The 17,087-nt window shown below is 37.2% G+C and overlaps 1 protein-coding gene across 5 annotated transcripts in view; it reads right to left on the minus strand.

The window, feature by feature from the left end:
• The window catches only part of LOC5566553, a 126,697-nt gene that overhangs the window by 47,013 nt on the left and 62,597 nt on the right, over nucleotides 1–17,087 (minus strand). For all 5 annotated transcript variants that reach the window (XM_021853257.1, XM_021853254.1, XM_021853255.1 and 2 more), the window contains exon 2: nucleotides 10,041–11,613. In XM_021853257.1, the coding sequence (XP_021708949.1) occupies nucleotides 10,041–11,465 (1,425 nt within the window). In that variant the 5' untranslated portion in view covers nucleotides 11,466–11,613. The remainder of the gene's footprint in view (nucleotides 1–10,040; nucleotides 11,614–17,087) is intronic.

Genomic DNA, 17,087 nt, shown 5'->3' on the forward strand with positions numbered 1-17,087 from the left:
TTCATTTTCATGAACACTTGTGGTCTTTTTTATTGCATTAGCAATTAACGGTAAAAGAAGTAAATTGCGAAATGCTAACGGTTGAAAGTTGATCGAGTCGATATTGATTGATGACTGTTGATTGAAAATCGAGGGGCGAACATAGAGAGTGTCGTCCGACTAAATGACGAATAGTTTAAAGCTGTGAAGAACCCACACAAATTCAATTCGATTTGCTTCGGCTTTGGGAAGGTGTGCAAAATTTGCGCATCAAATTTACAAACATTAATTTCACAGCAATCAGATGGATAGATATTTAATTTGGATTTCAACGTCCTTGTAAGGCGTGTAGAAGACAAAAAGACGAGTTTAAGAAAAACAATTTTTGTTTCATTCGAGAAAAAGTTATTTCCATGGATTACATGATGATTACAAACAGATCCAAGCCCGCTTTGCGTTATCACTATCCGAAATTGCGATTACTTTAATTTCTGCTTAAACTGTAAGGTTGCTGGAAAGGACGACCTTCCGATTGAGCTTCTTACACATGAAAGTATGTACCAAACAAGGTACTTCTGGAGATTTTGGAGGACGAAGAAATGGCTTCTGGTTAGTTGGATGGCCTAACACGTCCAATGTAAATACTAAAGCTCTTCTTCTTCTCCTTCTTGGAATTACATCCTGACTGGGACAGAGCCTGCTTCTCAGCTTAGTGTTCAATGAGCACTTCCACAGTTATTAAGTGAGAGCTTCCTTTGTCAAAGTTGCCATTTTCGCATTCGTGTATCTTGTGGCTAGTACGATAATACTCTGCCCAGGGAAGTCAAGAAAATTTCCATTACGAAAAGATCCTGGATCAATCGGGAATCGAACCTAAACACCTTCAGCAGGGCTTTGCTTTGTAGCTGCGTACTCTAACCACTCGGATAAGGAAGGCCCCTATGCACTAAAGTGGCAAGAACTTTAGTGTATCGATTAGAGTGAAAAATAAAGTTAATTATTTTTATTTTTTTAACGTTTTTTTTTTTGCTTTCCGAAAGACTTAAGCAAGTGTAACCACGTCAGTAACATTCGTTAGTATTTAGAATACCGTAACTTCTTGAACTACTTGATAATCCGTCATAAACCACGGATCACGCCTTAAAATGGCAATCTGCTGTTACCCTTCTGATCAATGATACCTCGTATTACAGTAGGGCTTCGATCTACTTCGTCGCAAGCGCTACCATTCATCGTATCAAACTTAAAATGTTCTAGTACGGCAGCTATGAGCTTACCGTTATCTGGGGTAACATTGATCAGCGGGGCAACATTTATCGGTATGACCCTTCTCGTAAAAAGTTCGCACTACTATTAAGAATGCAGAATTCCCTTTAGGACATTGTCTTCCTTTAGGCGTATTCCGTGGTTCAGGGTGTTTTTATTTTTGATATAACTCAACAAGTAATGACTTGTAGGAGTTTGGTTTTCATATTCGGCTTCAAGGACCATGATTTAAGTAAGTAATGACATTTTCAATATTTCCAAACATTGATGACAATGTTACCCCATATCAGCTAAATCGAAAAAAAAAACACTTAAAACATTTATGTAAACATTCTTAAATCTCTTAAAAACTAAAATGCAGTATATAGTCACGAGCGATTGGTGCCAATATTTGTTTTAAGAATATAAATGAAAAATGAAAAAAATAGAAATATCGTAAAAACTGATCAATGTTACCCCGAATTACGGTACCCACAATATAGATTCATTTTCCAAGTGTAATTTTGTGAAAGCTGTTATGGTTCATCCACTTGTACACCAAAAATGCAAAAAAACTGCAGTATTTCGATAAATTACTTCAGTTCAATCATCCACTTTGCACCATTTCACCGAAATCGTAAGACGAAGACGTACCAAGCTAAATGCGATTAGCAATCGACTGAGCCACGCTCCTCCGTGTGACTTCGTCTGGATCTCTTGAATGTAACAAGCTTCGTGACAAGATTTTTCAAGCTGAGGCTTCCGGAAGCAGTTTCAGAACCATCGGCTACTATGGCATTTCTATAGTAGGTTCGAGGTTTCAGAACCATCGGCTACTATGGCATTTCTATAGTAGGTTCGAGGTACGCAGGAGGGTGTAGCCAATTTTGATTGTATCCGGAATCATATCAATATTTCTGAAGGTGATGGAAGCATTTTGAGTGCCACAAGCTGTCATGTCCACTCTATAGTAGATTGGCTGCTATGACTCGTATATACCTTGTAGGTTTGCGATGCCCCTGGGAAAGTAACCAATTTTGAACTGCTTCCAGAAGCATCATCTTCCGAAATCTTGATATATCGATATGGTTCCGGGCATAGACGAAATTGACCACTTCTCCCGGGGCTCTTCGAACCTACTTTAAAGTGGCCATAGCAGTCCAGGGGCCAATATGCATGACCAAAGAATTACTGAAACTAGACCAAATTTGCCATCGAATGCTTCCAGATGCATCCAATTTCATCCATTGTTTTTTATGTTATAAGCATTTGAATTTGGATAAAAATTTTCCTATCTCAATCATTTTGCCTAATAACTGTATTTAGTTTGGCAACTTCTTATGGTTTCTCGAGAAATATAATCTTAGATAAGACTCTTAAAAAAACCTCTTGTACAATCATCGAGAGGAGGAATTCCTGCGGGAGCCACTTCAAGATTCTGACTACTTCTGGATAAATTCTTAAGGAAGTACCATTGAATAATCTAGGCAAATTCATGGAAGAATCTGTTGAGTTATTATTAAAAGAATACTGCAAGGAATACTTGAAAATCAATTATGGAATTTCTTTGGAAAACCTTGCGTAGGGAAACACTTGAAGGAGTATTTCGTGAGTAGTAAAACTCCGGTTGATAATAATAATAAATTTCAAACAAATTTTGAAATTTCTATAGCTTTTTCTTGTAAAGCGTTTTAACATTTTTCAATGACCAGTGAAACATTTTTGTAACCAGTGTCGTAAAAATTCAGCCGAATGGTACCCGATCAGTGTGAAAACGAACAAAAACAAACTCCGCTAGCACGAAGCCAATCTGACTACGAGAGCGAATGCGACGAGAAAGATAGTGGGTGCAACACACGCACACGTCCAGTTCCACCCACTGTTGGTGTCATTTCAATATTCAATTTCACCTAGAGCCACTGAAATTGAAAATTGAATATAAAAAATATACAAATGAATTTAATATTACTGATGTATGAATACGGCAATGTTATGCCTCCATGAATCTATTCTATTCTGATGGAAATGATGTTTTTCTCAAGCGAAATTGAATCTTCTGCTTCCGAATGTCAGCAGGTGGATGAGAATCAGTGTAGAGAAAGTAATTGAAAAACTAAATAGAGGTCTACAAGCAAACTGCCACGAACACCAACGCACGATCAATCTTACACAAGTCGATTTCCTCAGAATGAAAATGCATCGATGTTTGTTTGACGTCATTTGAGCTTTCGCTTTCGGTCAACGTCAGTCCAACAAAGAAGTGAATGCTCCGCAGCCATTCTGTTTATGTTTGCTTTCTCACAGCAAACAAAAGCAATGTTGTGACAGTTCTCACAGCAAACAAAGAAAATTTGGTCAACACTAGTGATCCTTTATAGAGAGATAAGCGGAAGTAAAATGGAATGATTTTGGCAACATACTGATTTTGCTCGGCGTCGAGAGTAATATTGTAACTCGGACATGACTTCCTCATTGCTAAAAAGTGTATTTTGTGTCGTTATAGATCTTTGAGCTACATTTTCAAACTAATAAACAGCAGAAAAAATCAACAACTAAAAATAGCATCGACAAACATTTACAAAAGGTAAATATTTAATATATTTTGCTTCGTGCAAAACAACTTTTACCGAAATAATTTCAAGCGGATTACATTACTCCTCAAGAAAAGTTCAAAACAAACATAACACATGTTCGTTTGGCTCACACTTTGACAGTTCTCACTGCTCGATTGGCTCACACTTTGACAGAAATGTCAGCTTCCGCGAATCTCTCTTATATAGGATTACTAGTCAACACTACACTACTACGCAGGCAATTGGATTGGTCTATGCACGTTCTACCAGATTCGTGCATGTATTGTCAAAAAAACATTCATACAAAGATGAAATCAACGATGACGGATTCTACTGAGGGTCTGCTTTGTTGACTGTATATTGAAATATTCAGACACTGGTTGTAACATTTGTATTAGCATTATTCGCCCTTGTTATGATTTTTTGTCCAAAGCTCTTGGTTTTTTTTCAGGAATCCTTGTAAAAAATCTGATGAAACTGCTCTGAATGAATTCTAGGGGCAACACAAGTTAAAATTGGAGAGAGAAGAGACAGATCACTGACATCTGGCATGTTTTCTAGCCTTTTTTGACTTCTTCTTGGGTAGTGCATAACGGTCAGATGAACATATTTTGGTCATAATCATATTTACTGCAAGGATATGAATACAACAAAAATCAAAAGCAGTTCGCCAACACACAACTATATTTAGATGTTCTATTTTTTAAAATGTGAAATCATCGAAAAACACTTTTCCACGTTCTGCCCTCCGAATGTGTTGGTTTTCCAGTGACAGTTGGTGACAGGTTCTCTTGACTTTTGGGAGCTCGCAATCTAAGCCAGCTGTCTCCTCTCTCTCAGGTTAAAATGTATAAAGGCGCCTTCTTTAGCCGAGTCCACGGCCACAAAGCAAAGCCATGCTGAAGGTGTCTGGATTCGATTCCCGGTCGGCCCAAGATCTTTTCGTAATGGAAATTTCCTGGACTTCTTCGGGTATTAGGGTACCATCGTTCCTGCCACACAATGTACATTAAAACACTTCTAAGTGCTTATTGAACACTAAGCTGAAAAGCAAGCTCTATCCCAGTGAGCACGTAATGCCAAGAAGCATAAGAAGAAGAAATATGAAGCTTATTTGGTACTATATCTCAGAGATATATATGTATGAATTTGTTGATGAGCCACAGGCTGCAATTCATCAAAAACATTTTTTTAGAGAAATCCGGAATAATTTAAAGGAGGAATTCAAAAAAAGGTCTATTTCTATAAAACTTAAGAAGAAAATGAATATATTTCTCTACGAATTAATTGAACTTTCATAAAGCAACAACTAAAAATATTTAATTAATTAATTGAAACATGTTTGTTGTAATTGGTTTTAAAGAAATTCGAAAGGAAATAGCTGAAGAAATTTCCTAAATTATAGAATCGCCTGAAGATAATATAAGTGGAATTGCTAGACAATTACTTGAAGAAATCCTTAGCAAAAATCTTAATGTGCTTAGTGCTTCGAAGGAATTTGCAGAAATAACTGGAAAGATTTTTACGTCTTCCATTTAAAAACACATTGCACAATCCTCAATTCCTTAGATTTCTTAATGTAAAACTTCCCTTAGCTATGTTAAAGTCTTATAAATGATACACGTTTCCTTGTCTTCTAGTTGAAATTTTAGTCAGGAGTTTCTTGGAAAATTGTGAGATTTTATATGGAAGATTGTTTAGAAGAGTTCTTGGAGGAAATCCTATGAAAATGCCTGGAAGATGTTAAAGACATTGCAAAAAAAAACCTGAAAAAAATCAGAGAAATACAGAAATTCTCCACTGTTTTTACGGCATTCCCCTAAATTTAGCAGCAGAATTTTTATGTGATTTTAAATTGATCGCTGTAGTGTTAGCTAAGAAATTCTGCGAAGGTACTTGACGCAATATTTAACATTTTTTTCCCGTATGCTGGATCTTATTTTCTTGGCACGTCTCTAAACATATTCAAATCAGCTTTCATAAGTGATGCTTAGTGGGCAACTGCCCTATCCTTGTAAATTATTTTGGGTGGATTTTGATAAAATGCTTAGGACTGCCTAGGATAGGGCTGCCCAACATACGGTTTGCGTGCCACATCCGGCCTACCCTCCGTTTTGTGCGTACCGCAGAGAGATTAACGATTCTGCTTGTTTGGTAGTCTGGTCATTACAACTTCCCATTCCATGGCCGCCATGACTATTCAATACACAAAACTTTGACATGTTCGTCATCAATTTTTGGACATAATTTTCATGGTAAACGTAAGTTGGATTCTCACGATGAAGATGCAAGATACACGGAAAAAAATCCGTTGTCGGATTCATGAACAAAAAGTCATGAATTCATAAAATTTTATGTTTCATGATATCATGACTAAAAGTCATGAAATCGTGACTTTTATGCAAGAATTTGTATGCTCAGGGCGTTACACAAATCTAACTGTCACTTTTTTCACCTTAGTCAACGCGTCTATGTTTTCTTGTAAAATTCTAGTGAAAAGTTTGCTTTTGTTTTGTTTTTGGAAAAATTTAAATTGAAGACCATGCTTTTCGGAACCTTGTCATCATATCGATGACATTCTTGGCGAAATTTCCGTGTTGTTTCACGACGGAATAAACCTGCCGGGGCGGTAAGATGTTCCAAAATATACTCGCAAGCCTTCATCTTGACAATGCAGAACCGGGCAATGTTTGACTTTGAGCGAAGATTTTGCTTGACAAGCTCGTCGGTGGTTTTAACTGTTCGGAAGTGATGGATTCCCCATGTTCTATAACAGAGCAACTCACAAAAGACCTTCGGCAGCCGGATGTTCCAGTTTCACTTTTCACATCCGCAGAGTCGTTAATGCAATCTACCAGCATTTTGTGAGCCTAGGGGCCCTTTGCTAATTCAAATGATGCTCGAAACAACATTTTGCGTACAAACATAACCACCCAATGTTCGACAGACATAGAAATACATAAAAAGTGCTTATGTTTTCATGAACTGGGTTCATGATATCAGATCTTGCTTTATGATTTCATGCCCTGAATTGCCACTTTTCGTATTGAAAATAGGAATCATAAATGACAGACGACTAAATCCATGAATAGTGCTTATGTTTCCAGCATACATGCTTCATGATATGAAGATTTCAAATGACATTTTTCTTAGCTAAAAATTGAAAACGTAACGTGTAGCCGGCGTTACGGTAAAATGCTTCACGATTTCATGACTTTTGGTTATGATGTACTTTCATAACATGAAAACACACCTTCCTCCACGCTAAACTTGCTACGCTCAAAAATGAGTGCCGAGTACACAAAATCGGCCTCTCTTCATGCAGCACAGATTCACAGTTTTGTGCAAACGGTGGTAAACAAACCGAATGAGTGAAATGCGCACAGAGGAGGAACGCTTGGAATGCGGAATTTGCTTTCATTTTTGTTTTGCTTCAAATATTAAAGTTTCACATTCAAATATTAAAGTTTTCAGAGATTTTTTTCATTCGAATAGCCGAAGCGGAAGCAAATGGGGAAAAAAACTTCCGCATTTGCGACCATTTTCCGGCTTTTCGCTAAAAAAAATCCGGAAAACTCCCCATCTTACCAACGGCTAACTGTTTGCTGCCGCGCGGGAGATGATTGACAGTTCCGTTTCCATCGATCCCCGCACAGCCGAAGGCCAACACGTCTGCTACTCACAGAATGAGTGCGACCTACACAGAATTTTCACTCAGTTAGCCAGTTCTGCATTGGTTGCTTATTCTGTGTAGTTTTAACACATGCGCTGCGTGGAGCGAGCTTAGCGTGTCCCGAAATCATGACTCTTTCTCCTTTTTAGAGTGCCGCATTTTTACCCGTGTACCGTCAAGCTACCATTCACCGTGCATTTAAGAAAAATTTGCACTTCAAAAAATCATATAATTTTTTCAAATCATTCGGAGCGTACTAGAATACCACTACGTAGCGTGCTATTATATAATAATTCAGGGAAAAATCTAAAACTAGTGATGCGTAACAAAAAGTTACTCAAAAATTATGTTTGAAAATGTCATGTTAAGGTAGCCTCGTACCGTTCTATGTCACCATTTACCGTGCACCTAGTGCACCATTCACCGTGCGTATAGTTTTCGTCATGATTTAATTTTGTATCTTGAAGAAACGTTGTTGGTGGGGCAACTATGTTGCTAGTAGTGTGCGTACTCATTTTTAAGAGTATTCAAATCTTCATTTACAATAAAAACCAAAAAAATTTAAAAATTGCCCAAATAATTATTTTTTTATTAGAATCGTTATAAGAGGTTTGACTGTATTGTCTAAACCATTCCATATTCACTCGAAAACTATTTATGAAGTAGTTTAAATCCAACATAATAATAAATTTAATATAACCGAATAATTTTATGCCTTTTACACTTATGCACGGTAATAGGAACCATATATATTGAAAAGGATCCATTCACCGTGCATTTGGGTTTCGACTGAAACACAATAAAAATTCTGATTTGCATAAAATATCATTGCTCATACGATGAAAATAATCCTAATAATAGTATCCACAGTGAAAACTCGTTGAAATTTTGAAAAATTTCATACTCTATCGTTAAAATGGAAAATGTGAATTTTTGGCGTTTCTACTAAAAGTGATGAAAAATCTCACTATCTAACAGAAGTAACATGATTTTGACTACATAAACCAGGTTTTTCAAAATGCTTTGTGATAAAAACTACTTCATTTCATCAGTTTTATCTTATTTTGCTGACAAAAGAATAATTTGTGAAAATTGTATGAATATTCTGTAGGAATTTGTATATGTGCACGGTGAATGGAGGCCGCACGGTGACTGGTGACTTAACGGTACTATCATATATTTAAGTAGAATCCTACAGAATTATCTAAGATTATTATTAAATTTCAGACAAGGTTATCATTAAACACTGGGCAGGGCTTGACTGGAATTATAATAGGTGACTAGGCCGATTAGGGCCCAGTTAGCCGTAGCGGTAAACGCGCAGCTAATCAGCAAGACCAAGCTGAGGGTCGTGGGTTCGAATCCCACCGGTCGAGGATCTTTTCAGGTTGGAAATTTTATCGACTTCCCAGGGCATAAAGTATCTTCGTACCTGCCACACGATATACGCATGCAAAAATGGTCATTGGCACAGTAAGCTCTCAGTTAATAACTGTGGAAGTGCTCTTAAGAACACTAAGCTGAGAAGCAGGCTCTGTTCCAGTGGGGACGTAATGCCAGATAGAAGAAGAAGAAGAAGACTAGGCCGATTTTTAACAAAATTTTGAGCAAGATTCTTACGAAGTTGTGGACAATATTCACATAAATTTCAGAGCAATATTTGTAAGCAAATTTTGAGTATGTTTCCGATGGAATCTTATGCAAAATTATCACAAAATGCACGTTAATTATCACAAATTCTTCACACAGTACAGGATATAATTTACATAGAATTATTTTTTTTTATAGAATGCTTAGCAAATTTCTTACAAAATTTTCGTCATCAGTGTTACAGGGTCATTAACATGATTTCTAGATGACTCAATTCTGAGCAGAATTTAGATATTTTCCATGAACATCTTTGCCCGGATTGACATTTGTCAGATTCCAAGAGAATTTTTGAAGAATGGCTTTGGCCTGCCATGCAATATCGTTTTTGAAATTTAGCCCGCGGTTCAAAAAGATTGGGCAGGCCTGGCCTAGGGAAATATTTAAAATCTTGTTAAACCTTTTGGTGATGATTCTCGAGAAAATCAACATCAAACTCTTTAATTAATCGTTGACAAATTGTTGTCAGGAGTTCGAATCTTCATAACAGCCTGACTTGCAAGATTTTTTATTGGATTTTGGTAAGATCCTTGTTTGGAAGTTCATTATCTGACCCTTGGAAAGATGTTTTATGAACTCCTGGTTGTTGATTCATTAAGAGATTGTACCATAATTTATTATTTCAATTTTATCGTGATAAATAAATCAATAAGATTGCATTTTTTTTTTCAATATATATGACGTTATCTTGCTCCACCTCTGACTAAGTACGTCCATGAATTGCAACTTAATCAAGGAAAAATCTATTTCTGTTAGTAGTTCGAGTATGATTATTTGAATCTTGAGCTAAGCGAAAAATAACTCACTAATGGCGAAAATGTCTTAGGGTTCAGAAAATATGTAAAAATGACTGAGGAATAATCAGGTAATAATTTATAAAATTAGACTCTGAACACAGAAGGACCACACACTTATCCACTCACCTCCAAGATCTCCGCACTGTGCGGCTTCTTCCGGCGACCGGGCTCATTCTCCGCCGTATCACTGCTCGCTTCGCCGCCATTCACCATCGACAGTGGCACTTCGCTATCCCCCCCGACAACATCCACCGCCACTTCACTTCCCACCTCACTGCTGCTGCTGCGCCTTTTTCCCTTGCCCAACACTTCCCCACCCACCCGTTGCATGGCCGCATGCTTCTGCACCACTTCCTTAATTTTGTCTTGCTCTTCCCCGATCCAGTGTTTGAAACCGCTCCATTTCTTCGTCAACTTCGCCTTCCTCTTGTCGAAGTCGATGAAATGCTTGGGAGCCGTTTTGTTCTTGAGCAACGTGAGCCTTCGCTCAGTTGGATGCAGCTGGTTCCGATGTTCGCAGTATTCGTTGTTCTCTTCGCTGAAGATGTCAGACTCGTTGATTTGCCGCGTGATCTCATCCAGTTCCTCCAGCGAGAGGAACAGGTGCCGGGCATCCAAGCTCTGGAAGCTGGCCGATTTGAGGTCGAACTCTTCCTCGTGAGTGCTGTTGGATCGGCAGCTCTGATTGCTTCCCGAGTAGTCGAAAGCCGTATTGTGCAGGATTCCGTTGGATGAGGTAACGTGACTTCCGTTGGGCAGATTATGATACAGGTGGGAGCCATTGGCTTCGCTTACGAGCGATAGGTTGATCTCGTTCAGGATGAGATTGGCGTGTTCGAGATCGTAGGTTGAGTCACCGACTTTGGTGCTGCGAGGAAAGTCGTAAATGCTGTCTACGGCTGGGCTGTTTGGGACAGTTATTGAGGTAGCGGCGGTAAGGTCACCACCATTGCTAAGCCCTGACAAGTTGAGCGAGGTGGTCTTCTCTATGCAGAGCCGAAGTTCCGGTTGGTGAAGATTGTGAGCGGATTTGGAACGAATCCTCTGCATGTGAATTTGGTTTTCTTTATCGTTCTCATCCAGATACGAATCGTAGTTGTTGTTGCTCTCTGGGAGAAACGTGAACTTGATATCGCTGAAGTTTGGCAGTGAACTGTTGGCATCGACGAATATGTCGTTTTCACTGTCATCTGAGGTAGATCTGGTTGTCAGTGACACGGGAGCTGGAGATTGCGAGGATCGTGGAGTTGACTGTTGTTGCTGATGTTGTTCGGGTTGATCCATGGGCATATCCGAGTCGAAGTCGAACTTGGTAGTTTTGGAAATCAGAACTGGGACTCCAATCTCTGGTCGAAAGTCGTCGAACCGACCGCCGGTCATGTCGTAGCTTCCGGTGATTGGATCCGCCACAGAGCTCTTCCTCCCGGGTGACTTACGCATTAACCGACTGCCGATCGCCGAGTACCGTTTGGTGATCTTGTCCAGTATGTTCGACGGCGATCGACCTCCACCGTACTTGCCGGCAATTTCAACACTGTAATGTTTCTTCATGCTGCCGGTTTTGGTAATAAATCTTCTTACTCACTAACTCGTAACACGCAATTGATCAATAGTTCGTTTCACTTTTATTTCGGCTGTTCATCGTTGAATCGGCACTGATGGCACTGGTATGGCCACCACATTGCACTGAGCTAAGTTTCTGTGGAAAATCGGGAGTAAGGTATTTGGTACGGATGCACAACGGCTGCACTAGAGTGTTGTGGACGAACGAACGAACGATCACGGTGAAATTATTCGGTTTTCATCAATGTGTCCCAGGCTGAGTTTCTACACCCAAAATAAATCGGATGGCGGATTTCCCTCCTAGCGTATTAGGTGCTAAATCCGCCTATTGATGGTAAGATTTGCCTCCTAAGCGTAGACGGGCAAACCCGTCAATTGAAATCGAGCACATTGGACTTGAAAATTCGAGCAATCTAAATGTTTACGCCCGACCCACACAATTGCACAACCAATCCGAAGCCGAATGATGGCATCGGAAACGCACACTTAGGCAAATGGTCACGCGGCAAATGGATGGTGGACATGTCAGAGGAATGGAATGAATATTGCAATATAAAACGCTTTATATATTGCTTTTGTCACTTCTCCCATCAAGCCGTCGATAGGTGCGTGGAGTTAGTACTGGTTTGTGAATCGGGAGGTCCTTGGTTCGATTCTGAATAAGCGCCAATATGTATTTTGTTTTTATTTTTTGGTTCTTAAGGCAAATTTATGAAATTCAACCCGATTTCTTGTGGCGAATTATCATAATAGATTCCGGTCCCTGTATTTAGATAATCATTTTGCTTGAGTGACTATCACAATAAGGTACCGTGTGACAAATGGGTAAAGGAAATCGTATAGAGAGGGTTCTTAAAAAAAAATAAAATGAATAAGATCTACTATATTTTTCAGATTGTTTCCTACTAAATCTATGCTATACATATTTAAATTTAATGTTTGTGCCAAAGTTCAAGGTAAATATTGAAAATTTTGGAAACTAGTGGGACAAGTGAAAATATTGTCGTTTTAAATGACTGAACTGAAACTAAAAAAAAATAACAGTCAGATCTGTGATTTCAAATGGCCTCATTTGTTAGTGTATGAATACACAAAAAATTCTTTTTTAAAAAAACAATTTTCTTGAGTTAAGTTATTTATTTAGCAACAATGTTACTTTTATTAAAAGTAATAACATCATCGAAAATCAAACACCATTCTATTTTACCGATTTTCTACTACTCATTTTATATAAAGTTAAGTTATCTCTTTTCTAAATAATGTATTTATTGCCTTTATCGAGCGGATTTAACCCGGTCAAAAGTGTCAACATTCTTGTACCTACTGAATAAGTCATTATTTGAACTTAGTATCCAAACTCATGCGTCATCCGTTGAAGTCATTCAGAACATTACGATGTACATGTTTTTTTTTAATTTCTTTATTAGTATCATTCCAAACATTACATTCATTTCTTCTATCATCCTAATTTGGTAACACAAATTTAAGATTTTATTAACATTTTGTTAACAACATACTACATCTCCCTGGCTCATCACCCGAGAGGCTTTGGGGTTTTACATATTTCGACATGTTGAATCCAACAAAAATAGTCCGGTTGAAAACCCCGTGTAACACCATCGTGACCTTCCCTTGTTAGCTACCCCATATACCCGATTGCCCCAAGGCTCCACCACAAGAAATTTGCCTTAGACACCAAAATATGAAAAACAAAAAAATTATAATAAAACCTGGATTCGAAACCGCAACCTTTGGATCCTTAAACTTTAACCTACACCACACGCCTATCATAGTTTCTCATGTATGGAGTTCTCTACATCACACAAAATGGAACCATCTTGTCACGGAGGACAACATGCAAGAGGAGCAAAATACAACACCCGTTGGATAGCCAAGTGCGAGAAGGGGTGAGATGATATGTTCTATAAATATATTTAAAGTACCAACGTGGCGCTGCGGGAATTTCTTACTTATACCAGAGTCAAAATCTATATGTTTGTATATCTATATTATCAGCAATGACTTATACATTTGCAGTGGAAATAGAATTTCATGCCGTGCGTGTTGGATTGGGTAATATATTAGGGAGAAACAAATAAACACACTTGACTATAACAGTCGGGCGCTTTATAAGCAGAATTTTATCGTTGACGTTTGTTGATTGATTTACTTTTCATTTATTTACATTTTGGTCTCCTATTAGTCGCATGGTTGGGGACGGTATGAGACTCCTCGAAGTAGGAGACCCAGAGTTTGTGGGATTCGATTCATTTGACAATGTAATATTGTAATCAAACATCTAAGTGTGCATACAGCAAACTGGATTACCGTAATTCTTTCGCAATATTAGAAGTGGAACAATTATCACGACATGGATGTTTTATGTATCTTTTAACAATTACTTATCAAAATAGAGGCCGTTGATAAACCATGTGATCATTTAGCGGGGAGGGGGTATCTAGCCAAAGACCACGGTCCACCCATTTGTGTTTCAAAGAAAATTCCACCATCAACTAAACCTGAAAGGTTTCATTAACAGTCGGATGGTTCAAATTAAAAAAAAAAGTTTTAAAATTCAATATTTCATATCTTTTTTACCAACAACGATTAGAAGACGATTAAGATTTCTATGGAAATTACTATGACAAAATTTGAAAAAAAAAATCCCCACATGTTAGTACTGTAATGTTAATACAAAATTATCTCTAAGTGAAAACTAATTCCTCAAACAATAATAAGGAACACTGCAGTAGAAACAAATCTTTTATGAGCTAATTTTGTTAGGGATTTTTGCAGAAGTTTGTCACACTATAATCTCACATTTCGCTTAATAATAGCAAACCAATTCATAAATATCTCTTCTCCCATTTTTCAAATTTCTGTTTCATTCATGAACAAAAGAAACACATGATCATTGGGCGAGCGGGGGGTTATTCGTCAAACCCACACAAAAGCACGAAGGGGGAGGAGGTGACTGAAAAGTCAGGAAAAATGTTCACGTGGTTTATGGACGACCCCTAAGAAAGATATGGAGATTGGAATTTCAAACTTTTTTTAAACCGCTCTTATTAGCAGTCATTTACATTTACCGTTATATTTTTTTTGTAAAGAAGATGCAATAGTACCTAACTGGAATTTACAGAAATTACAATAAGGTTTAATTATTGCACTCAACATTATACACCAAAGCCAGATTTTCTATATTTTTGGAATTGATATACATAAATAATAATTCTCAAAAAACTTATGTGCACAAAATAATCGCAAAATAATTTCTTATACCCTTAAGTGGATTTTTTGGTGTTGGTGTTCGTTCAGAGGTTTGCCAAGCCGCATAACTAAATAAAACTCGTGAAGATCTTTTCCGAACAATATTTTTTTCTACATCCCAGAAAATAGGGTGTCTTTGAGCTTGTCGTGATATACATATTTGAAAATAGTAAATAGGCAAAGAATGTTCGCAGTTAATAATAAAGGGAACGCTCATAGAACATTCCGCCGTGGATCAAGCTCTGTCCCAGTTGGAACGAAACACTTAAAGAAAATTACTTAGTAAATTTTGTTTTCATATTTTTCATGATAAAAAAAATCAGTATATATGTTCTCTTGACTTCTCCAAACGGTTTACTACAATCTCCCCACTGAACGTTCTGTTCTAAAATCAACATATCGGTGCCATAATTCTTAAAATAAATTGCTTGCAAATACTCATAGCCAATTTGCAGAAGTTGTTCTTGAGTCAAAATGATCGATTCATCTATAGAAAACTCTTTTACTATTATACTAAAACCATGGTTAAAATTTAATCCCATATATGGGGCACGGTTTCTTATAATCAGCTCATTCTGGGTAGCATTCATCAGCATTAGATCGATATTTTTTTATCAATGTGAAAGTAGAACCGTGATCTTGTTTTCTTTGAATAGCACCAGCAAAAGATTCCACAGAGTTTTCATGTTTTAAAGACTATTCATTTTATAAAGAGGACACCTTGTTTATGCTATATCTTTTTTATCATGTATATAAAATCCCAGAGTTTTCTGTCTGTCAGTAACGCTTTGAAAGGTTTCATTGAGCAGCATACAACAGCAATTTAAGAGCACAACAACAATCAAATTAAGAGCACTGCAAAAGTCCATTTGAATGTTACAACATTACAATAGGGTCCTAAAGCCCTGTCCCAATTTTAGTGCCAAACGCTTACGTTCAGGCCAAAAACACATGTTTACTCAATTTTTTAATGTTTTTCATTTGTTTAAGTACAAAAAACATTTTTTTATGTTTTTATAGATTTTGTCACACTCCTTGATTTGAACTCAAATTTTGGGTGTATTTTGTTTTCCATGTCCCTTCCGAAATGTCAGATAGGAACAACCCCAATGTTAAAACTAAGACCCCTGTGATATTTTTGTCGACTAAGCGAACGTCAAACATGATCTCAAGTGTCAAGGTTCATTTATGGATCCAATTTTGAAATTAAAGTTTTAATATGATATATCCGTTATTTGAGCGAGAAAAATTGCTAAAGTAGTTGCAGTAATATGATCTTTCGTGTTATTAAATGAAAACAAGATTTCATTAACCATTTTAGGACCCTATTGCAAATTGTGGAGCACTATAACAGCTATTGCACAGGGTGTTCTAGAGTTTTCCGGAGCTTTGTCCTTCCTAATTTGTATAAAAATCACGATTTTTTATCATTGTAGTTTTCCGGTTTTATGAACTTGGACGATAATCAAAATGTAAACAAATCAACTTTATGCTGTTCGACCGCACTTAAATTCCGATGCAAGTTGAAAATGTGATTCATTACGGGTTTCGTCATTTCAATATAAGGTTCAAAAACAAATAAGATATATGCAAAGGAAAGATAAACATGATTGATTTACACAACCTTCTTGAGTCGATGTTCCATGGTTCGATATCGACTTATGAAGGCAAAATAAAAATATTTTTTTATGGTAACTATAATGGTCCCCCAAAAGAGCTTTCCAAAGTATTCCTGTTCGATGACTCGATATATTCATTAGTCGATAGTCCCCTAATTACAATTCGATTCGTTTTAAATCGTTGACGATCGCCATCGCAGCACAAATTTCTATACAGAAATTGTAGCACTGGTTCATCGGGATTCAATAGAATATTCTAGAATTTTCAGTCAGACTCTTCTCTCTAATTTATAGAAGCTTCTGGAACTTTTGAAATATTTCACAACAGCATTTAAGGCTGTAATTATTTCAGATCAGAATAACGGCACTATAACAATGGAGTATGGTTAGAGCATAAATTTGGGCGATTTTGCGTTCATAAATATCATGCGTGTCTCAGCTTATTATTCATACATCAATGGCATATTTATCAACAGAGAAATTTCTCTGTCCATGTTATCATTTTGCAATTGAACATAAACATTATTAATCTTCGAAAGAGGTTTTTGCTTGAAAATTCTTATGGAACGTGACTAGCCACGCTGGGTTAGCTAGTTTATCAATGAAATCATAATCGGTTTTCTGTGCATCGTAATACTATTATTTTCCTCTTATATGGAAATATAAGATCTTGCAAAGAAGAACAAAGAAGTTTCGACAAAAACTTCCTAGAAAAGATGTT

The sequence above is a fragment of the Aedes aegypti genome, chromosome 3 (assembly GCF_002204515.2).
Source record: "Aedes aegypti strain LVP_AGWG chromosome 3, AaegL5.0 Primary Assembly, whole genome shotgun sequence".
Taxonomy (NCBI): domain Eukaryota; kingdom Metazoa; phylum Arthropoda; class Insecta; order Diptera; family Culicidae; genus Aedes; species Aedes aegypti.